Raw genomic sequence first — 24,927 nt, forward strand, 5'->3', positions numbered from 1 at the left:
GGAGCTGACCTGTGTCAGCTCCTCGCTTTGCCGCTGGCTACTGGCTTGTAGACGCGATGGCTGAAGCGAGGAGCTGACCTGTGTCAGCTCCTCGCTTCACCGCTGCCGCCGGCTACTGGCTTTTAGACACGATGTGATCACATCGCGTCTACAAGCCAGTAGCAGCGGCGGCGAAGCGAGGAGCTGACACATGTCAGCTCCTCGCTTCAGCTGCATATGTGTCAGGGAGAGAGGCGCAAAGCGAGAAGCTGACCTGTGTCAGCTCCTTGCTTCAGCCGCGTATGTCTTCAACTCAGATCTGCGTCCTCTGGATGCAGATCTGAGTTGAAATAGGACATACACAATGACTGCTACGGGCGCCAGGGGGCCGGCACACGGTGGCGGGCCAAAACCGGGCCCCCCCCATTTTTCAATTTGGCCGGGCCCCTGACGCCAGTACCAGTAGTACTGCCCTATCGGCGGCCCTGCCCCAGAGTATAATAATTGTTCAAGGGTGTCCACAATGGGGCATAATACTGTGTGCAGGGACCGCTATTGGAAATAATACCATGTGTAGGGGCCACTATGGGGCATAATACTGTGCACAGGAGCCACTATGGGGCATAACACTGTGTACATGTCAAAAGCTCACCACTAGACCCTAGTTCCTAGTTACACCACTGACTGTATTCTTGCGGGTACTTGTTAGTACTATAGCTACATCCTCTTTAAGTCAATGGGGCAATGCTGCAGTACTTATAGTCACCGCTATCAAGAATATGGCGTAGAGATGAGGTAGGGAGTCTAGCCAAAGTTCACACCAGGGCCTATGAGACTTAAGTAACGCCACTAGATAGCCACAGGATATTTTCAGACTGTCTGTCAAGGTTTGCACTCTCTAGCTATTAGTGAATGTGGGCCAAATCTGTTGTGTACCAATATAATTTCAGAATATCCACATGAAGTTTTTTTTTCTTTTTAAATATGTGAACTATGTGTTAGAAAACACCCACATAACTATTCAAATATTATCAACAGGAAAGCATACATTCAGTTTTGCCATAGTTCCAGCATGTAGGTGTGTGAAGTCTTATAAAAGCCATTTTTGCTCCACTGTGGGGGATTGTGGGAAGAATATGCAAATGTGTTTCCCAGGATGTAAATAGGAAACACTGCCTCAGTATGCTGTCCTCTATTGGAAGCAGCTCCCTTGAACATCATGCCCGACTTATCAACAAGCCTTTAATTGCAATGATGTGGGATTTTGCCATATTTTGCCAAATGGCTTTATAAGACTCACACACCTACATGGTGGTCTCTCCCTAAGGAGTGACAATATCCCCTTAATCTGATCTAGAAGTCTCTCACCTCTGACAAGTCAGTTCTCCCTAGACTGTGCTGATGAGATCGAATCAGATCAAAATGGCTGTCCACAGTTGGGATGATACTGACTTGGCAAAATCCCACATCATTGCAATTAAAGGCTTGTTGGAAAGTTGGGCATGATGTTCAAGGGAGCTGCTTCCAATAGAGGGCAAAAGACTGAGGCAGTGTTTCCTGTTTACATCCTGGGAAACACATTTGCATATTCTTCCCACAATCCCCCACAGTGGAGCGAAAATGGTTTTATAAGACTCCACAAACCTATATGGTGGTCTCTCCCTAAGGAGTGACAATATCCCCATTATCTGGTCTAGAAGTCTCTCACCTCTGCCAAGTCAGTTCTCCCTAGACTGTGCTGATGAGAGCCAATCAGATCGAAACGACTGTCCACAGTTGGGATGATACTGGCTTGGCAAAATCCCGCATCATTGCAATTAATGGCTTGTTGGAAAGTCAGACATGATGTTCAAGGGAGCTGCTTCCAATAGAGGGCAGCATACTGAGGCAGTGTTTCCTATTTACATCCTGCGAAATATATTTGCATATTCTTCCCTCAGTTCCAGCACTCACAATACTGAAACTGCTGTGGGTGGTCATAGGCAGATTATTCCATTAAAAGGACTATTCAATGTTCATAAATGCACCAGTTAAAAACTGCAAAGCGCTCACATTTCTGTTGTAGGTTACACTGAAAAACATACATGTATAACAATTTCCAATGGTGGATCTGAGCATACCCTAAAGCTACTGTCTGCAAAAACATGTCTGAATTGCATCAGTATGTCATCCACAATCATAGATCCATAAAAAGTTGCCATCTGATGCCATACCTAGTACTAAGAGTGTAGCTATAGGGGTTACAGAGGTAGCAGTCACTGTTGGGCTATGGAGCCTCAGGGCGCCCAAAGGTCTTTTTGAATAAGAAAGTAACAGTATTATAGACTGTACATGGTAAAATAGGGACCCCAGTACATATTTTGCATTGGGGTTCAGTAGCCTCAAGTTATGGCTTTGCCTGTAGCTGTGTCAGTCCGAATCCTGAGATTGGTGTCCTCAAGTTTATTGACTATTGTCCTGCAGATGCTTCTCTCTGAAAAGAAAAGTTTGAGTCATTTGATGTTTTTTCTCCTTTCATCCAGTAACTTTGAATGTACAGTATTAATGGCTTAAGACAATGCAGTTTTAATCTGATCGGGGTTACAACAAGGTCTGCTCTTCTGTCATGCAATCTCCTCAATACCACATTCTTCAAAATGTACAAATGCTATTTTGAAAACTAATTTCCAGTTTAAAAGCTTTATTTGAAGATGCATTTGTTGGCTGCAGAGCGGACGGCCAGCAGTAGACATGTCATCCACTTCTGCAGTGCTTAAAATAAAGTGCCCAGATACAGGCTAAGCTGAAACAGCAAACAGCCAATATAATCCGAGATGTTAGGAGTAAAGTGTGTTACTCAGGTGCTTCACAAATACATTTCTTACTTTATCTGAAGGCCTCGGGCTCGGCTGCTCGAGCTAATGCAAGTAATGGAAGCAATTTCAGGCTTTGATCCTCGGAGGTTATAGCAGAGGTGAAGTGCGGGAGATTTCTACTGCTTTGTCAGAACGGAGGGAACTTAGTTTACAAAATTAAAATACACATTTTACAAAAGAGATTCTTATAAGTAAAAACGTCTGAAGTTTAAAGGGAGCAACAAGTAACCGAGATACGTGGCCCAAACCCCCTGACTGATCCAACATGGCAAACCAGGAGGTTTAAAGTTACACAATACATACCATGGAACCCAAATATAACATTGTACCCAGAGTGTCAGTGTATCATTGTCTTGTGTGTCACTGCCCTGCACCACAAATGTCATTGTCCTCCTGTACTCCATGCATCAGCGTGTCATGGTCCTGTACCCCAAGTGATAATGTGTCAATGTTTAGAATCCCAAACATCAATATGTGTCATTGGCGTGACCCCTAGTCTCAGGGTACCATTGTCCTGTACCCCAAGTGACAATGTGTCAATGTTTGGAATCCCAAACATCAGTGTGTGTCATTAGTGTGACCCTTAGTCTCATAGTACCATTGGCCTGTACCCATGTGCCAGCATTACAGTAATCTTATTGTATCATTGTCACCTCACCCCATGTGTCAGTGTGTCATTGTTCTGTAACACCTGTCATAGCCATAGTTGTCATTGTCATAGTCAGGGCCGCCGATAGGCCAGTACTACTGCTACTGGCATCAGGGTCCCGGCAAAATTGAAAAATGGAGGGGGCCCGGTTTTGGCCCACCACCGTGTGCCGGCCCCCTTGCGCCCGCAGCAGTCATTCAGGGCCGGCGTCAGCGCAGGACATAGTCGGGCAAGTGCCAGGGTCCACAGAGCCTCTGGGGGCCCCCCGGCACTTGCCCGCCCCAGCACTTGCCGGTCCCGATTTCAGCTCATCGGCGTCCGTCAGATGCCGATGGGCTGAATACATACGCGATTAAAGCAGGAGCTGTGACAGCTCAGCTCCTGCTTTAAACGCTGCTGCCCGGATTCGGCGTGTGTAGGCGCGATGACATCATCACATCGCGCCTACAATTATGTCAGTGGAGTGAGCAGAGAGAGGAGCGGCGGGGGGAGCGATGGAAGAGGTAAGTGTAAGTGTTTGTTTTGTGTTTAACATTAAGATGGAACATAATGAAGGGGCCCATGAAACTGGGGAGCAAATGAAGGGGAGGGGGGGAACGGCATGACACTGTGGAAGATGAAGGGGGTGGGGAGAGAACGGCATGATACTGGGGCAGAAGAATGGGATGGGGAGAGAACGGCATGACACTGGGGCAGAAGAATGGGGTGGGGAGAGAACGGCATGACACTGGGGCAGATGAAGGGGGTGGGGAGAGAACGGCATGACACTGGGGCAGATGAAGGGGGGGAGAATAGCATGACACTGGGGCAGATGAAGGGGGGGAGAATGGCATGACACTGGGGCAAATGAAGGGGGGGAGAATGGCATGACATTGGGGCAGATGAAGGGGGTGGGGAGAGAACGGCATGACGAACGGCATGACACTGGGGCAGATGAAGGGGGGGAGAATAGCATGACACTGGGGCAGATGAAGGGGGGGAGAATGGCATGACACTGGGGCAAATGAAGGGGGGGAGAATGGCATGACATTGGGGCAGATGAAGGGGGTGGGGAGAGAACGGCATGACACTGGGGCAGATGAAGGGGGTGGGGAGAGAATGGCATGACACTGGGGCAGATGAAGGGGGTGGGGAGAGAACGGCATGACACTGGGGCAGATGAAGGGGGTGGGGAGAGAACGGCATGACACTGGGGCTGATGAAGGGGGGAGAATAGCATGACACTGGGGCAGATGAAGGGGGGAGAATGGCATGACACTGGGGCAGATGAAGGGGGGGAGAATGGCATGACACTGGGGCAGATGAAGGGGGTGGGGAGAGAACGGCATGACACTGGGGCAGATGAAGGGGGTGGGGAGAGAACGGCATGACACTGGGGCAGATGAAGGGGGTGGGGAGAGAACGGCATGACACTGGGGGAGATGAAGGGGGTGGGGAGATAACGGCATGACACTGGGGCAGATGAAGGGGGAGAATGGCACAACACTGGGGCAGATGAAGGGGGGGAACGGCATGACATTGGGGCAGATGAAGGGGGGGAAATGGCATGACACTGGGGCAGAATGGCATGACACTGAGGAAGATGAAGGGGGGAGAATGGCATGACACTGGGGCAGATGAGGGGGGGAACGGCATGACAATGGGGCAGAGACGGGGGGACATGAAACTGTGTGCAGTTGAAAGGGGGAGAACAGCATGAAACTGGGGACAGAGATGGAGGGGGGACATGAAACTGGGGGCAGAGGAAGGGTGTATATGAAACTGGGGGAGAGATGGAGGGGAGGCATATAATTTACGGGTGACTGTAGGATGATTATACTGTGTGGGAGCACATGAAAAATGAATGAGAATGGGCGGAGTCAACAGAAAAGTAGGCGGGGATAAATGTTGTTGCGGCGCGCAGAGCGCGCCACACATTTTCTCCCTCTTTCTCCTATTCAAAAGTTGGGAGGTAATACATAATTGGTATGTCACAAAATAAAGTAGTTTGAAAATGGGGGGGGGGGGGGGGGGAGGGGGGCCCAGACACTTGGGCTGTATGGGGCCCCAAAATTCCTGATGGCGGCCCTGGTCATAGTCTTCAATGTCTGAGTGTCAGTGTCATTATTGTTTTGACACCGCAATCTTAGCGTGTTATTGTCCCATACCTCAAGTTTATCATTGTTTTATTACGATGTGTCAGTGAGTCATTGTCTACAAATACAACATTGAGTATGACATTATTCTGATGTCTCTACTGTCAGTGTGTCACTGTCCTGTACTCCATGTACCAGTGCATATGTCATTGTCCTATATCAAACAGGTTGAAGGTAAATTATAGTTAACATTTGAAAGTCTATGCAGTTTTATATGATTTGATGCTTTTCATTGATATTGAGGTGGCATCAGGACATAGAGATTTTCTATAATTTATGTTGTTGTTCTTTATGTTTCAGTTAATGTAGTATTAGTAGAATGTTCTTTTCTGTTTTCAGTATACAATGTAAAAGGTTTCAGAAACTGAACAGAAGAGATGTTACCAGTGGCGTAACTAGGAATGGCGGGCCCCGTGGCGAACTTTTGACATGGGCCCCCCCCCCCTTCCTGACCGAAACTGAAGACCTTGACCAACCGACCCCCCCCCCCACACGCCATATTCCTGCATACTCTATTATGTCCCATAGTGGCCCCTGCACACAGTATTATACCCCATTGTGGTCCCTGCACACAGGATTATGCCCCATAATGAACACCCATGAACAATTATTATACTCTGGGGTTTTTTCAGTCCCCAGAGTATAATAATCGGAGACCAAGAGGAGATACAGACATAAAAATAAAGTTACTTACCTGTCTCCGCCTCCACTGCAATCTTTGGTGGTGTTGGCCATCTTTAATAACACACGGATGTCGCATGACATTTCATGCCCTCCCTCCATCTGCCCCCAGTTTCATGCACCCCTCATCTCTACCCCCATTTTCATGTCCCCCTCATCTCTACCCCCATTTTCATGTCCTCCCCTCCATCTCTGCCCCTAGGTTACTGTTGCTCTTCAATTGCTCCACACCACACATACATACACACTCACACACAGATACAGACACACTCTCCATCCTGCATCTCACATCCCCCTCCCCTTCAGTACAAAACAATACAATACACAGAGTACCCCCTGACTACTATTAGACAGTCATTAGTAACAGCAATTGCAGGCAAGTCTGAATACAAACAATGTGTAGAGTACTGATCCATCTACTGACACTGACCTCCCCCTCCTCCTCCTCATACACAGATATCAGGATACTGTCCCCTCCTCCTAATACACAGATATCAGGACACTGTCCCCTCCTCCTAATACACAGATATCAGGACACTGTCCTCTCCCCTCCTCCACACCACACATACATACACACTCACACACAGACACACACTCCATCCTGCATGTCACATCCCCCTCCCCTTCAGTACCTAGCAGCACATCTCTCCTCTTCTTCTCTTCCAGGACTGAACGGGCTATAAAGACACGCCCATGTAGTCATGTGACGGCTGACGTCACACAAGGTCCTTCCCCTACAGGTCCTACAAGCTTTCCCCCGCTCTTATTGCAGTTACAACAGTACAGCGGGGGTAGCAGGCGTAGCTGTCACCGGGCCCCTAATTTCCCGGGCCCTGTGGCAGCTGCCTCTGCTGCTATGGTGGTGGTTACGCCACTGGATGTTACCTACTGTGTCAAAAGCTCATATATGTGCATACCCCCAAATGTTCACCCCAAACCCCAAGTGCCATGGCTCATGTGAGTATATATGACTATAGGCTTAAAGTGGCTCTCCGCCCAAACCTGGCTCCGCCCACTTTTATGTTGATCCATTCTCATTCATTTTTCATGTGCTCCCACACAGTATAATCCTCCTACAGTCACCCGTAAATTATATGTCCCCCCTCCATCTCTCCCCCAGTTTCATATACACCCTCCATCTCTGTCCCCACTTTCATGTCCCCCTGTTTCTGTCCAGTTTCATGCCATTCTCCCCCCATTCATCTGCCCCAGTGTCATGCCGTTCTCCCCCCTTCATCTGCCCCAGTGTCATGCCGTTCTCCCCCCCTTCATCTGCCCCAGTGTCATGCTGTTCTCCCCCCCTTCATTTGCCCCAGTGTCATGCTGTTCTCTCCCCCTTCATCTGCCCCAGTGTCATGCCGTTCTCCCCCATCATCTGCCCCAGTGTCATGCCGTTCTCCCCCCCTTCATTTGCCCCAGTGTCATGCTGTTCTCTACCCCTTCATCTGCCCCAGTGTCATGCCGTTCTCCCCCCCTCCCCCTTCATCTGCCCCCAGTTTCATGGGCCCCCTTCATTATGTTCCACCTTAATGTTTAACACAAAAAAACCACACTCACCTTCCCTTGCTCCCCCGCCACTCTCTCCGCAGTCTCACTCGCTCACATAGCTGTAGGCGTGATATGACGTCATCACATCGCAGCTACAAATGCCAGAGCACAGCGTTAAAGCAGGAGCTGAGCTGTGACAGCTCCTGCTTTAAACGCCTATGTATTCAGCTCATCGGCGTCCTACGGGACATACCTCCCTTCGACCGGGACCGTTTTGTTAGGTCCGGGAGGGGCCCCCTGGAAAAAGGGACGGAATTTCCAGCCATGTCTCTTTGTGCCCTCACACAGTATGATGTCCCTAAAGTCACCCTAACATGATATGCCCCACATTATAATGTTATCCTTCTGCCAGTTTAATATCCCCATTCATCTTCCATCAGTTTAATATCCCCATTCATCTTCCATCAGTTTAATATCCCCATTCATCTTCCTTCAGTTTAATACCCCATCTCTTCATCTGTCTCCAAAGTTTATTGTCCCCCTCATCTGCCCCCAGTTTAATGTTTCCCTCTATCTACCCCCACAATTTGTCCCCCTCATCTTGCCCTGCAGTTTAATGTCCCCCTCATAGGGCCCCAGAGTTTAATGCCCCCTTATCTGAAGCCCCAGTTTAATGTCCCCCTAATCTGGCCCCAGAGGTTAATGTTTCCCTCATCTTTCCTCCTAGTTTAATATCCCCCTCATATGGCCCCAGTGATTAACGTCTTCTACCTGGTAACAAACATAAAACAAAACACTAACACTCACCTTTCCTCACTCCTCTGCTGCTCGGTCTGCAGTCTTTTCTCCTGAAGTCTTCAGGGAGTAGCAGGCCTGATGTGAGTGACATCCCATTGAGCCTAGATCTCCCGGGCGGGAGCACACAGAGACACAGGAGATGTCTGCAGACGGCTTCTGCTTCACTACTGTATTCAACTCATCTGTGCCCTGTGGACGCAGATGAATTGAAGCTGGGACATACCTCTCACCAACCGGAACAGCAGGACAGGACCTGGAGTTCTGGACTGTCCTGATGAATCTGGGATGTTTGTAAGGTAGTATTATACTAACAAATAGGAAACTGTTTGTAATAGCTCCTAGAAGAACAAACAACATGTCCTCTTGTAGCTATTTTATCAGTTAATTGACATATTTAATGTAATATTTTGGCTATATTTAATCCTTCATGTGTTATGTGTTTTTTTTACATTTGTTCTTTATACAGTAATTGCTATCCCTTCATCTCCATCTTCTTCTGAGTAATTTACATATAATAATTATATTTTGTTATTTATTTTGTCACCTATATAATTTTCTTTAAAGTAAATCTAACCTTCTGGATGACTTTTCAGGAGAAGCTGTTGTGGGGGTGCATGAGTAATAACACTATCTCAGCCCATTATATGGCTCATATTCTGCATACGTAGCAGTTTTCCCCTATCCAGACTTTATCTCTAGTGGGTGGTCCCTGAGATGTCTGCCATAGACTGCATACACAGACAAAAGGAGATTCTGCTCCCTTACTCTCTCACTTACTCAGATGTAGAAGCACCATGTAGGACATTAGCGCCCAAACAAAGGCCTCAGCAGGGATCCTGGGCGCCTGATGACAGAAGAGCGCTGGACGTCACCAGGAGAGAGCCACATGCACTGGGGAGGCCCAAAGAGGTAACAGAAGGTGAGTATGAAAGGTTTTTGTTTTTTTACACCTCCCCTGGAACTTCATCTATCATCCTGTGAGGTCTGAAGAGACCCCAGAGTATAATGTGGCGGCCATTTTAGTTTGTCCAAGGGAGATCTCCAATTGTTTGGTTTTATAAAAAAAATTTAAAAAAAGAACAATTTGGAATATCTGGGTTGAACCCGGCTTGGTATGAACCTATTCGCCCATCTGTAGTAACCTGCTTCTATTATTCCAGGATCCAGTTTGGGACCTCATGTGTCTTTTGTAGGTGTGTAACATCTTAGGGTCCATTCACATGGAGTAAACGCACGTTCATTTTGGGAAAATACACATGTAAAGAATACACGTGTAAAAATAGGACTCCCATTGACTTCAATGACATTTTTTTTACACGTGTAAAAAAATGTGTCAAAAAACATGTCACATTTTTTGGCGCATTTTTTCACATGTAAAAAATGTCATTCAAGTCAATGGGAGTCTTATTTTTACGCGTGTATTCTTTATACATGTATAAAGACACATCAACATTGCACAAACAATGCAGTCTCTTTGTACTTTGTACTTATTTGCAGTGGTTGGATGAGGTGGCTTCCTCTTTAAGGGTGAGTTCACATGGAGGAAAGTGGAGCGCAATCTGGCACGATCCCATTCATTTCAACGGGAGTTAGGATCAAATACGCCGCGTTATTTTGCGGCCGCAAAATCACGGGCGCAAAATAATGCGGCATATATGCTCCGAACTCCCATTGAAATGAATGGGAGCATTTTGAGCGCGTCATCTGCCGTCACGTGTATACGTGCCAGATTGCGCTCCATGTTACATCGTGTGAATGCACCCTGAGAGTCAGTCTGGTTCTGACACATTTATGTGAGTGAAAGACACTCTTGTGCTGGGGCAAGTGCAACTCACCAGGTTTCAATCTTGGAGTGCAGCATGGTACAGTATGATCTGAGGTGTGACATACAAGTTGTATTTTCCACAGCCCATATGGAGGGAATCAGAGGATGGGAGTAGTAGTGGTGGATGATGTGCCACCAACTAGTCCGAGCACACTCAACCACTCTCCCCAGCAATGCTCCTAGGCCAGACACAGATGAGGGGGGTCATGCAGCACTACCAGATGGAGGTGGTAGTAGTTTCCAGTTGGAGAGAGGACCTCTCTACTCTGAGCCGGAGTGATGATGTTCGGAAGAGCTCTGATGGTAAGGCAGGAATGATTTAGGAAGATGTGCAGTTGAAACAGGGTAATGCTTTACTCAGCAACTAAAGGGCAATACAACAGGCATTTTCCAAATGGGGGTTGTAGTTCTCTGGTGTCCAACTCTCCCAGCCTTGGTCTTGGGGGGATGCCCTGGGATATTAAGGCTATTTTTTTGTTGTTTACGATTGTGAGCCCCATATAGGGAAGAAATCCACACAAACACAAGGAGGACATCCTTGCAGATGCTGTCCTCGGCAGGATTTGAACCAAGGACTCCATTGCTGCAAGGCTGCTGTGCTAACTACTGAACCACCATGTTGCCCCCATTAAGGCTCCTGTGCTGTATTCCACTCCTACTCTAACTCCTTTCCTCAGTCTTCTCCAGTAGCAGATACTGGGGGCTGTACTCCAGGGTAGTCCTGTCAGGGGTCTGATTACCTTGTAAAAGGTAATGGACTCCAATACTCCATCTGGCACAAAGTCCAAAATGATGACAGCCGGTCTTCCCTGTCTCAGTGTTGTCTTTAGTAGAGACTTGGGCTGTACTCTTCCTCCTCAGGGGCTGTGTAGGAAACCATTAGGCCTCAGTGTGCAGAGCAGTGTACCCTGTCACACCACCAACTAGCATTCTACTCTCCAGCACTGTACTCCAGACTGCCCTCAACTACTCTGAGGCAATAACGGCTCCTCGGGAGACCCTGGTCTCCCAGATTCTGTCCAGTGGCTTGTGACAGGCCAGAGCTGTACCAAGGGAAGAGGTCTGAAACATAAGCTGTACAGCCAAGGGCAAGTCCCATGGAGACAGGACATAGTGTGGCAGAGATGTGGCAAATGGCAGATATATAAAGAAGGTGAACATTAAGTGACTTGAGGAACAGCCTGGCAGGTACTGAGAGGTCCTTGAGCTGAAAATAAGGGAGCGTTCACACTACCGTCGGTGTCTGACAGCTAGTGTCCGTTGCTAATGTCCATTCAAAATCTTGTGCGGACATTAGCATCGGACACCAGTTGTGTCCGTGACATTTTGCATTGAATTAAATGGACATCGGGTGCGTTCTTTTACTGTCCGTGGGTGTCCTTAAGTGTCTGTTCCCAAAGATTTCCGACTTTTCAAGCAGACAGCAAAAACCTACATGTCGGTGGAATGAGAACATGGAAAGGCGGTAATATCTATAAACATGGCAAGGCAGGGCAGTGGTGAGGTTATCCCTAGTGTAGACCCCACTAAGTGACATCCATATATCCCACTAGGTGATGTGCGTGCCGCTCCAAATAATATATCCTGGGGTAACCTCAGCCTATATTCTACTGACAGTGTCACATGGGGGGCATACTAGTTCTCCATTACCGTTTTTTCCATTATCTGATAGCTTCCCCTTAATCGACTTATTTATTATAACACCACATAGACAACCAATGGAAATAAAGAGACGGAAACAACAATGTAAGGGGAAACAGAACATTTTATTTTACTCATAGGAAGGGGTTTATATTATGTGCTAACCTAGTAACTGGGAATTTGAGACTGAGTTGATCCAGAGGAAGGCAAAACCCCCCTTGAGGAATGAGCTAATTGTCCTCATATAAGGGGGGAAAATTCCCTCCTGACCCCAAATATGGCGACCAGAACAAGTCCCAGGATGAAAGCCGATATCTACACCTAACTGTTCTATCTATATGTCTGAGACGATACTTGTATCTATCTATACGTCTATGTCTACATTTGTACCTAAGTGTCTATACTTATATGTATATATGTGTCTGTGCGTCTATACTTATCTAGGTGTATGCATACCTCCCAACTTTTGAAGAACTGAAAGAGGGACAAAATGTGTGGCGCGCGTAGCGCGCCGCGGCAAATTTAGCAATGCCCACTTTTGTGTTGACTCCGCCCATTCGGTAATTTTTCATGTGCCCGCACACAGTATAATCCTCCTACAGTCACCCGTAAATTATATGTCCCCCCTCTATCTCTCCCCCAGTTTCATATACACCCTTCATCTGCCCCCAGTTTCATGTCCCTCTTCCATCTCTGCCCCCAGATTCATGTCCCTCCATCTCTGCCCCCAGATTCATGTCCTCTCCATCTCTGCCCCCAGATTCATGTCCCCACATCTCTGCCCCCAGATTCATGTCCTCTCCTTCATCTGCCCCCAGATTCACGTTCCACCTCCACATTAAACTTACCTTCTCCTCCGCTCCCTCGCCGCTCTCTGCCCGCCTCTCTCGCTGACACATGCGGCTGAAGGAAGGAGCTGACACAGGTCAGCTCCTCGCTTCCCCGCTGCCCGCCTCTCTCCCTGACACATGCGGCTGAAGGTGCTCGCGTGCTCGCTTCGCCGCTGCGTCTCTCTCTCGCTGACACATGCGGCTGAAGCGAGGCGCTGCCGCCGGCTCCTGTCTTGTACATCGCGTCTACAAGACAGGAGCCGGCGGCAGCGGCGAAGCGAGGAGCTGACACAGGTCAGCTCCTCGCTTCAGCCGCATGTGTCAGCGAGAGAGAGACGCAGCGACGAAGCGAGCACGCGAGCAGCTTCAGCCGCATGTGTCAGGGAGAGAGGCGGGCAGCGGCGAAGTGAGGAGCTGATCTGTGTCAGCTTCTTGCTTCAGCCGCGTATGTGTTCAACTCAGATCGGCGTCCTCTGGACGCCGATCTGAGTTGAAATCGGGACATACCTCCCTCCAACCGGGACCGCGGGACATGTCACCCAAATCGTGACTGTCCCGCGGAAATCAGGACGGTTGGGAGGTATGTGTATGTGGTGTTATTATGTGATGTATATAACTTACCAGGCCTGTGCTGTGATGGGATCCGTGCACAGGCCGCTCTTGCTTCTCTGGAGATTCTTCAGGAGGACGTGATGTCTGAAGCCAGCCAGATATTGTAGGATGTCATGTCAAGGCGCGGGGAACAACTTGCTGGTAAACTTGCAGCTTTAGGATGGTGAAGAACAGATGTTGTAGGCGGCCGAGGTCTCATCCAGCAGCAGAGGTATGGGTCAGGAGGCACAAGGTTCTGGGCAGTAGGCACGGGCTGATCCTGCAGGACACAAGAGGGAATTGTTAGTTATATCTATTGTGAGTATAGACAAGTTGGGAGCTGTATCAAAATGACTTCTATCCTGACTGAAGAGAAGAATGAAGAAGAGAATAACTCAAAGACTTGTTATTTTAGTTATTTTTTTATAACTTGACCCAGTTATGTGAAATGCATTTACAATGTATGGATAAAATGGAAGGAGCCCTGTGTATATAGGTATGTATGTGTAGGTGTATAGATATGGATGTATAGGTGTGTAGGGAATACTCACCAGATGGTCGTGGATGCCTTCACAATCGAGATCTCATCATCCTTAGAAGAAGCAGAGACATATTAAGGAGCAATGAGAATGAAGCACAGAAGGGAGAAGACTATGGGAGCGGACTACACCAGGAAACTCTCATCACTCCATGTAAGTACTAAAGAACATCATCACTAGAGGAGGAGGATCTTACTGGGTCCAACTTGCTGACATGTAGTTGAATTCCGCGACGGGGTGAAGGGTCTCATAGTCACGGCCACGTCAGGTCTTCTTTCTCCAGAACTGCTCTGAATGGGATAAATGGCGGCCATGCCCTTCTCATCTCCAGTTCCTCGCAGCAGATGGTGTTGAAAAAAAATGGTCTCTAATGTTGTTATTCACACCCAGCCGCTTCTCAGGATCTTTCTGCAGTAGTTCTATGAGCAGATGTTTTAGACTGGCATCCAACCAAGATGGAATCTCTGGCCCACGTTTGGTCATGTCGCGGTAATAGTAAAATGGGGAGCATCCTGTTGACATTGTGGACACAACAATCCCCAGGCTCCACCAGTCCACTGCTGTGTAATATTCCTGCTTGAGAAGGACTTCAGGGGCCATATAGCGGCACATGCCCTCCACTCCACGGATCTTGTTGGAGGAGGTGACACCATCGCAGTCAATCCCCAGATCGATGATGCGGATGTGACCATTCCCGTCCAGCATGATGTTTCCTGGCTTTATATCTCTGCAATGAAAGAAAACAGATGACACATAAATAAAGAGAGAATGGCTAATCTATCCAGGAAGGCAAAGACAGAGGAGACATGGTATGTACTACAGCAAAACCAGGTATCTTTCAGGACTCTAGGAAAGATGGGTATATTGTATCCACCATTACAATGGAAATTACATTTCTACTTACCTGTGGACGATGTTGTGGCCATGGAGGAACTGGAGGCCGCATACCATCTCTGCTGTGTAGAATCTGAAAGACAGAGTGTAGTATCAATGACAGGACATGGCGCTGTGTATGGCTGCCTGTATCCCCTCCAGTCTCTGCAGTCTTCTATACCTGTGCTCTCATGTCACCCTGGCCTATACTTTCCACCTGTTAGTACATGGTCAGTCATTTTCCCATCTCCTGATTTGTTATTTACTAACCTCACATTGTTGGTGTTCAGACTGCCGCACATTCTGATTAAATCCTCCAGGCTGCCGCCGGACAAATACTCCATGATGAAATAACATCTATCCTGGTTAATGTAAGGGACATGATGGGGTTAGTTGCTTTTAATATGAGGCACATGGAGTTACTAAAACTAAATGAATAACTCCAAATGCCTGACATTAATAGGTATAGTAACCCCCCTCCGACCTCCAGCCTGTACCTGGGTGTTCTTTCTTTACTTTCACTTTGCTGAAGCTTCCTCTGCTCCCTCTCATGTGTGCAAGATGCAGGACGGCAGGGTCCATCTTCTATATAGCGATAAGCTCCGCCTCCTGGGCTCTCCTCACCCTCTCATTGGTTAACAAAGGGCAGCCAGAGAAGGGAGGTGAGGAGGAGCATCCTGAGAGTGCTGAGTGGAGCTTCCTCTCTCCATAGCTGCAGTTCCCTGTGCTGGCTGCTGTCTATTAGCTGATGCTGCAGGTACACAGTGTGCTTCCGACATATACTTTCCCTATACTAATAGGGAAAGTATTCCACCGACAGAGGGCCCCTGCAAGTGCTGGGGACCTCGGCAATTGCCCTGCTGACCTACCCGACCTGTGTTTTGTTAGGTCCGGGCCCTGCCGTGGGGCCCCACTGGGCGCGGGGCCCCCAGGCGGTTGCCCGGCTCACCTGGCTTGGATCCGCCCTTGCCGGAAGCAGCAAGACAGAGAGTCACAAGATACTATGAAGACATGCCTGGGGTCAGGGCCGCCATCAGGAATTTTGGGGCCCTATACAGCCTAAGTGTCTGCCCCCCCCCTCCGCCATTTTTAAACTACTTTATTTTGCGACATACCAATTATGCATTAAATTTACCTTTATTTAGCAGCATTACAAGGCTTAATCAGATTCTATTTGCAGGTAAAATCTGCTACGTGTGACAGCGCCTATAGAGAGCCAACACCATCTATAAGAGCACTCTTAATAAATCCTCAGGGCTTTTTCACATTGCGTTTTTGGCCTCTGCGAGCCGTGGCAAATTTGGTCCCGCCCACTTTTATGTTGACTCCGCCCATTATCATTAAATTTTCATGTGCCTGCACACAGTATAATCCTCCTACAGTCACCCGTAAATTATATGTCCCCCCTCTATCTCTCCCCCAGCTTCATATACACCCTTCATCTGCCCCCAGTTTCATGTCCCCCCCTCCATCTCTGCCCCCAGATTCATGTCCCCCCCTCCATCTCTGCCCCCAGTTTCATGTCCCCTCCATCTCTGTCTCCAGATTCATGTCCCCCATTTCTGCCCACAGTTTCATGTCCCCCATCTCTACCCCCAGATTCATGCCCCCCATCTCTGCCGCAGTTTCATGTCCCACCATCTCTGCCCCCAGATTCATGTCCCCTCCATCTCTGCCCCCAGATTCATGTCCCCACATCTCTGCCCCCAGATTCATGTCCCCCCCATCTCTGCCCCCAGATTCATGTCCCCACATTTCTGCCCCCAGATTCATGTCCCCTCCATCTCTGCCCTCAGATTCATGTCTCCACATCTCTGCCCCCAGTGTCATGCTGTCCTCTCCTTCATCTGCCCCCAGTTTCACGTTCCACCTCAGTGTACACATTAAACGTACCTTCTCCTCGCTCCCCTGCCACTCTCTGCGCGCCTCTCTCTCTTTCTCGCACACAGTTGTAGACGCGATGTGACGACATCACATCGCGTCTACACAGCCAGTAGCCGGGAGTGCAGCGGCGAAGCAAGGAGCTGAACTGTGACAGCTCCTTGCTGTAGCCGCGTATGTGTTCAACTCAGATCTGTGTCCTCTGGACGCAGATCTGAGTTGAAATCAGACATACAATGACGCTGGGGCCCTGACGCTAGTAGCAGTAATACTGGCCTATCAGCGGCCCTGCCTGGGGTGGTCACGTGACTGCCCCAGTGATAATAGTTATATCAAGTAATTTATAAAGTAGATGGAGTTGGTGTTTAGTTTAATGTTAAAATGTTTTTTTTTTTTATCTTGTACAACCCCTTTAAGGTCATGTTTCAAGTGAAAATTGCAGAATTTTGAATACAGCTCTGGAAATGACGGTACAAAAATAGATAGAGCTCAGGTAAAGCTTGGTAAATAGCAGTTAATGAGGCGCGGTCCGTCCAGAGGGGCCAATAATTTCCCTGCTCAAAACATAAGGTTTAATAAAGAAACAAAACATGTAAATAATGAGACAGGAGGGAGTTTATCTAATGGTTTCTGGAGTCACCAGGGATGATGGGAATATTATAAAAACAAATGAAGATGGAAGTGTAACCAGCGCGTGATGGGAGTGTGACAGGCGAAAATCCTGTCCTAACATTTCACTCATCACACAACCAACCTCTCACAAAGGTAAGGATAATATATGAGGGAGAAATGTACAGACAGAGAAGTATCATCAATATCCAATAGACTTTAATGCAACAAAAGAAAATGGAAATCTGCTGTAACAATAATTTATAGTTTATAAAAATCCTATTTAAATCAATGGGATCAATTTTGACGTCTGTTACTAAACTTCTTTTGGTTATATAGTCCAGGCATCTTCAAGTTATACATCTAGTCACAGAAATACAGATGATTCAGGTCCATTAGGCACAACAATAGTAATAGTATAGCACTACTACATCCAAATCCAAGCATTAGTCCTGGCACATGACACGGGTCTTAGAATTAATATTGCTCCAGACTCCCCATGTTTTATGCTGCACATTAACACTTCCATTAAGTATTAGTTAGGTTTGCCATGAGATATAGATGGTAATATTTCTATCAGGTATAACAGTGCCCTGGATGTAAATCTACACATTATAGATTTATAAATAGTCCATGTGTAATATTAAGTATCATATGTTAGTCTTTGCACTCAATGGTGACGGCACCTAATATAGCTATATCTCTAGTAGACAGGAGGGGACTGGAGGATCTCTGTGACAGCAGGCAATCACACAGAATGATGGAGATCTATACTTGTCACCAGATGCATGCACTATCTCTATATATTTTGGATAAACAATCCAGCACCACCATTTGCACACAACACCAACTTAATAACTTGTCATTGTTTCTAAAGAAATGGCCAAGACAAATGATGCTCTGCCTTTAGGCACTATGCTTCCAGGTAACAGTTCACATGGGAAACTCTTTTATCTGAGGTTCAATTCAAGATTCAATACACATGATACAATATCTGTCTTTTCTTAAACTCTGTTAAATATTACGATATTACAATATTCCTGGCATAGTTACATAGTTACATAGTAGATGAGGTTGGATAAAGACATGAGTCCATCAAGTCCAACCTATAACCATACAATCCCCTACAGTGTTGATCCAGGGGAAGGCAAAAAAAACCCCCATGAGGCTGATGCCAATTGCCCTATTTCAGGGGAAAAAATTCCTTCCCGACTCCAAATCTGGCAGTCAGTATAAAACCCTGGATCAACGTGTCCTTAAAATCTAGAGACCATAACCCATTATATTTTTCTCATACATAGGGTTAACATTCTAGTCTGCTGACTTCATGGTACATGCGTGCAGTTAGGGTACGCCATTTTAGAGTTGTCCTTATAAAGCAACAAGATGGAGGACAACACCCCCTCTCATGAACATAAATGGGTGATAGACACACATGTTGGTGCCGTGGTGGTCCACGTCAGTTGTGAGATAGTTTGGTGGTAATATATGTAATAAAAGAATCTTATCGGTACATCATGCAGATTGTGTTACATTGTGTTTTAGATATCAATCAATTTAATGACATGTCTTTTTAATCCCTGACTCCATAGCACTGCTGATAAATCCGCTCTATGCAGAATAATGTGTGGGCCTCTTACTGACTAATAATACACTAATAACACACATAAATGGTGGCAGCCTTCATTATTGAGCACATTGAGGAAGCATCCAAGGTTCAGGAAGAAAAGTGAGTGAACCCTTAAATGTAACAAGCTGTAGATCCCCTGTTAGTAGTAGTGACTTCCACAAAACATTTCCTGTAGTTGGAAATACGATTTGCAGTGTTGAGGGGAGGATTTTTGATAATTCCTCTCCACGAATGTCCATCAGTATTTCTGGGATGTCTCACAGCCTTCTTCAAGCCTTACAACAGCATCTCAACGGGGTTAAGGTCAGGCCTTTGAAATCTCAATAAATCTTTTAGAACAATTCTTTAGTTGATTTACTTGTGTACTTGGAGTCGTTGTTTTGTTCCCTCACCAAATTTTTCTTCAAACTGAGGTTGTGGATTGCTGCCATTACATTTTTTTTGTAAACTTAATAGACCTTAAGATTAATTGCCATCTCAAGACATCCAGGCCCTGACGCAGTAAAGCAGCCTTAAACTTTGATGCTCAATTCACATCTGGGATGAGTGTTTGGTGTTGGTGTGAAGTGCTGTTTAGTGTTGTGCATTTGTGAGGTACCACTTTTGTCTCATCTGTCCATTGAAGTTTTTTCAAAAAGCATTGTGGTCTTTCTTGGTAATGTTCTTCCATGAAAATTCTTGTTCAGTGTTTTATGTTTTGTTTTTAACAGTGGATACATAGACATTACAGATGAGCGAACAGTGTTCTATCGAACACATGTTCGATCGGATATCAGGGTGTTCGCCATGTTCGAATCGAATCGAACACCGCGTGGTAAAGTGCGCCAAAATTCGATTCCCCTCCCACCTTCCCTGGCGCCTTTTTTGCACCAATAACAGCGCAGGGGAGGTGGGACAGGAACTACGACACTGGGGGCATTGAAAAAAATTGGAAAAAGTCATTGGCTGCCGAAATCAGGTGACCTCCATTTTAGACGAATAGTGGATTTCAAATCCGGGTCATATGAGAATGTGAACTTTGTGACTATGAGACAGGGATAGCTGTACAGGCAGGGATAGCTAGGGATAACCTTTATTTAGGGGGGAATGTTATTAAAAATAACTTTTTGGGGCTCTATCGGGTGTGTAATTGTGATTTTTGTGAGATAAACTTTTTCCCATAGGGATGCATTGGCCAGCGCTGATTGGCCGAATTCCGTACTCTGGCCAATCAGTGCTGGCCAATGCATTCTATTAGCTTGATGAAGCAGAGTGTGCACAAGGGTTCAAGCGCACCCTCGGCTCTGATGTAGCAGAGCTGAGGCTGCACAAGGGTTCAAGCGCACCCTCGGCTCTGATGTAGGAGAGCCGAGGGTGCACTTGAACCCTTGTGCACCCTCGGCTCTGCTACATCAGAGCCGAGGGTGCGCTTGAACCCTTGTGCACACTCTGCTTCATCAAGCTAATAGAATGCATTGGCCAGCGCTGATTGGCCAATGCATTCTATTAGCCCGATGAAGTAGAGCTGAATGTGTGTGCTAAGCACACACATTCAGCTCTACTTCATCGGGCTAATAGAATGCATTGGCCAGCGCTGATTGGCCAGAGTATGGAATTCGGCCAATCAGCGCTGGCTCTGCTGGAGGAGGCGGAGTCTAAGATCGCTCCACACCAGTCTCCATTCAGGTCCGACCTTAGACTCCGCCTCCTCCAGCAGAGCCAGCGCTGATTGGCCGAATTCCGTACTCTGGCCAATCAGCACTGGCTAATGCATTGTATTGGCGTGATGAAGCAGTGCTGAATGTGTGTGCTTAACACACACATTCAGCTCTACTTCATCGGGCTAATAGAATGCATTGGCCAATCAGCGCTGGCCAATGCATTCTATTAGCGTGAACTTCCATTAGAGATATGCACAGGGGTTCTAGTGCACCCTCGGCTCTGCTACATCAGATTGCTACATCTGATGTAGCAGTGCCGAGTGTGCATCAGATGTGTAGTTGAGCAAAACTGACTCAGCACTGCTAAGTCTCTGCATTCGCATAGGAATGCATTGGCCAGCCTTCGGCCAATCAGCGCTGGCTCTGCCGGAGGAGGCGGAGTCTAAGGTCGGACCTGAATGGAGACTGGTGTGGAGCGATCTTAGACTCCGCCTCCTCCAGCAGAGCCAGCGCTGATTGGTCGAGTTCCGTACTCTGGCCAATCAGCACTGGCCAATGCATTTCTATGGGGAAAAGTTAGCTTGCGAAAATCGCAAACTGACAGGGATTTCCATGAAATAAAGTGACTTTTATGCCCCCAGACATGCTTCCCCTGCTGTCCCAGTGTCATTCCAGGGTGTTGGTATCATTTCCTGGGGTGTCATAGTGGACTTGGTGACCCTCCAGACACGAATTTGGGTTTCCCCCTTAACGAGTTTATGTTCCCCATAGACTATAATGGGGTTCGAAACCCATTCGAACACTCGAACAGTGAGCGGTTGTTCGAATCGAATTTCGAACCTCGAACATTTTAGTGTTCGCTCATCTCTAATAGACATAGATTTTTGCAGCTTATAGAATCTTCACTTGATCTTTTGGTTCAACCCTTAGATTCTTTCTTACCTATTTCATGATTGGACATTGGAGTGACCTAAACAGGATACTCACTTTTAGGAAAAGTAGCAACAGTCCTGAATTCTTCCATTTGTGGTTAGTTTTTCTAACCTTAGATGGATGGACATCCAAGTATTCTGCAATGCCTTCATGCATTTCTTTAATATGCCTTCTTATAGTAGTTTGCATTGTGACATGGTTCACAGAAATCATAGTTTCATGGGAAGAACAGATTTGTCAATAATAACTGTTTGTGTGCAAGACACCTGTGGAACCCACAAGACCAAACTTATCTCCTTAACTGAAACACATATTGGCGATTATCTATTGGAGAAACCATTACGCAGAGGTTCACTACCTTTTCGCCTTGACTGTGTATGTACGTTGTACTCAATGAGCTCAATAAGAAACATATACGGTACAATTGTCACATTGGCTTGTCTTTTAAAATAAAAAAGAGACTTATCAGTAACCAGGCCTTGTGTGCCGTTATTTAATGGCCAAAACACCAGTGAAACCCACACTTAATCTAATCCCCTTAACTGGACTCTCTAATTTTGGGAATTTTGATACATAACCCCATAGATTGTGGATATAAACCAAATAATGTTCTATAAATGATGCACTGATGTACTGTTTGATATAAATAGTGTAAATTCACTGTATCACTGATCATCTAAATGGTTCACTTTCTAGAGATCAACAGCTGGAACATCATGATCTAAGCTAAATTCCAAAGCATTGGTCTAGAAGACATGTGCTCCATTGGATGACCCAGACCTCATTCATAGACAAGAAAGAATTAGAATTTCAGGTGTTTGTTGACATTGTGATACTTCCAGTGTGAGGACCCCAGGATGAAAAGGAATCATACAATAGTCATTGAATTCTTCCTCCTTGGTTTTGGTGGTCTCCATAGTCTTCGGATCCCTCTGTTTTTGTTGTGTTTGCTAGTTTATGTCCTCTGTTTGACTGGAAACCTCATGATTATAATTCTGGTGGCCACCAGTCATCTACTAGACTCCCCCATGTACTACTTTCTCTGCCACCTGTCTATGTGTGACATGATCCTCACCACTGGCATTGTACCCAGTCTTCTCCACATCATCCTAAGGAATGGAAGAGTCATGTCATTCCCTGATTGCATCACCCAGTTCCAGTTCTTTGCAGCTTCCACAGGTACTGAATGTCTCCTTCTGACGGCCATGTCTTATGATCGATACTTGGCGATCTGTCACCCACTGTCTTACGTACCAATCATGGGTACCAGGCTGAGACATTACCTTGTGCTTGCCTCTTGGGGTTTAAGCTTCACCATCACATCGATCATTGTGGTTTTGATGTCTAGACTGAACTTCTGCAGTGAGAACATCATTGATCATTTCTTTTGTGACTTTGTGCCCATCCTCCAGCTTTCCTGCTCCGACACTCGACTGTTGCAAACCATTGATCTCATTCTGACTGCTCCTGTGACTCTCTTACCCTTTATGGCCATCATTGTCAGCTATATCTGTATATCATCTGTCATTATCAAGATTCCTACAGTGATGGGAAGGCAGAAGGCATTCTCTACCTGCAGCTCTCATCTCACTGTTGTCTCTATATTCTACTTGTCGCTTATTGCTATATATTTGGTCCCAGCTTCTGGGCACTCGGTGAACGCCTTAAAAGGACTTTCATTTATGTACACAGTCATCACCCCATTTCTTAACCCTTTAATATACACATTGCGAAACCAAGAGATCAAATTGGCTTTTATGAAAATAGTGTGTTTAAGATGGAAAACACAGAAAAATTAAGTTTTTACAAATGGTAATAATAAGAAGTAAAGTGTCCAGTCTTATGTATTCACTTTATAATTACAAGGTCTTCCATCTAATAGGTTTTCTGTCTCATTTATCATTATTTCTAAGATCTTTGCTTACTTTGATCTGTGGTGAAACCTCAGCTATGAGAAGTCCTAGATCTGTGCTGGATTGTCAGCCTCTTCATATACTACAAAATTCAATAGGCAAGCAGAGGTCATAAACCTAGTTAAAGCAAAGTATACTAGGAAGTTGCAGAACCTTTTATTATACAATGAGTCAGCTGTATATACTGGCCAATTTAGAAAACTAAAGAAAACACGTCCTAATGGACCAGGAATTTATTGCCTGAAATAGGCCCATTATGACTCAATCTGTAGCTGCATTGAAAATAAAAAAAAACCTTTACGCTTGCCTAGTGGCTAAATGTATCAGCCCCAGATAAAGGGGAAATCAGTCCCCTCCCCCCACCAAAAAAAAAAAAAAACCTGTTAAAATGCCCCCAAAGGTCTATCATGACCTTATGAGAACACAATGTAAAAATAAATAAATATAAATGTACAAAATAATTATTAAAGTAAAATAATTTACAAAAATAAAAAATAATATGTCAATACTATGCCCACATCAAAGGTTCTAGCTTCACCCCCGATGAAACAATACCAAATATAAATTACCATAAGGGAATGAGAAATCAATTTTAAAAACTTTTTTTAAAAAAAAAACAAAAAAACATGAAACCTGTGAAAGACAAACACATTTTCCTTCCTTCTTTATTTATATTTTCCCTCCAGGGAGCACCACACATTACATCCCAATGCTCCCTCCAGGGGGCACCACACATTACATCCCAATGCTCCCTCCAGGGGGCACCACACATTACGTCCCAATGCTCCCTCCAGGGGACACCACACATTACGTCCCAATGCTCCCTCCAGGGGGCACCACACATTACATCCCAATGCTCCCTCCAGGGGGCACCACACATTACATCCCAATGCTCCCTCCAGGGGGCACCACACATTACGTCCCAATGCTCCCTCCAGGGGGCACCACACATTACGTCCCAATGCTCCCTCCAGGGGGCACCACACATTACATCCCAATGCTCCCTCCAGGGGGCACCACACATTACGTCCCAATGCTCCCTCCAGGGGACACCACACATTACGTCCCAATGCTCCCTCCAGGGGGCACCACACATTACGTCCCAATGCTCCCTCCAGGGGGCACCACACATTACGTCCCAATGCTCCCTCCAGGGGGCACCACACATTACATCCCAATGCTCCCTCCAGGGGGCACCACACATTACATCCCAATGCTCCCTCCAGGGGGCACCACATTACGTCCCAATGATGTTGAATGTCTGAACATCACATAGTCTGGACGTCATGTGTGGCATCCCTTATTGGCTGAAGCAGAGGCAGGACTGAGAAGAAGCGGTGATTAGTAAAATGTTGTGACATTTGGGAAGTTGAGCCCGCTTGTGCAATTTTAGTAGGGTTAAAAGATGGAATGCTATTCTGGGCCGCTTGCCTCCCC

General features: G+C 46.4%; 1 protein-coding gene across 1 annotated transcript; it reads left to right on the forward strand.

Moving 5' to 3' along the window:
• Positions 1-22,434: 22,434 nt before the first annotated feature.
• Positions 22,435-23,376, forward strand: LOC142209119 (olfactory receptor 6F1-like). Its single transcript, XM_075278058.1, has one exon. It carries the CDS (start codon positions 22,435-22,437, stop codon positions 23,374-23,376), a length of 942 nt encoding a protein of 313 aa, XP_075134159.1.
• Positions 23,377-24,927: the final 1,551 nt, after the last annotated feature.

Source organism: Leptodactylus fuscus, chromosome 6, assembly GCF_031893055.1.
Source record: "Leptodactylus fuscus isolate aLepFus1 chromosome 6, aLepFus1.hap2, whole genome shotgun sequence".
Lineage (NCBI taxonomy): Eukaryota > Metazoa > Chordata > Amphibia > Anura > Leptodactylidae > Leptodactylus > Leptodactylus fuscus.

Bases quoted from the DNA above. Each gene is read 5' to 3' on its own strand.
- LOC142209119 (XM_075278058.1), top strand. From the start codon at position 22,435: ATGAAAAGGAATCATACAATAGTCATTGAATTCTTCCTCCTTGGTTTT.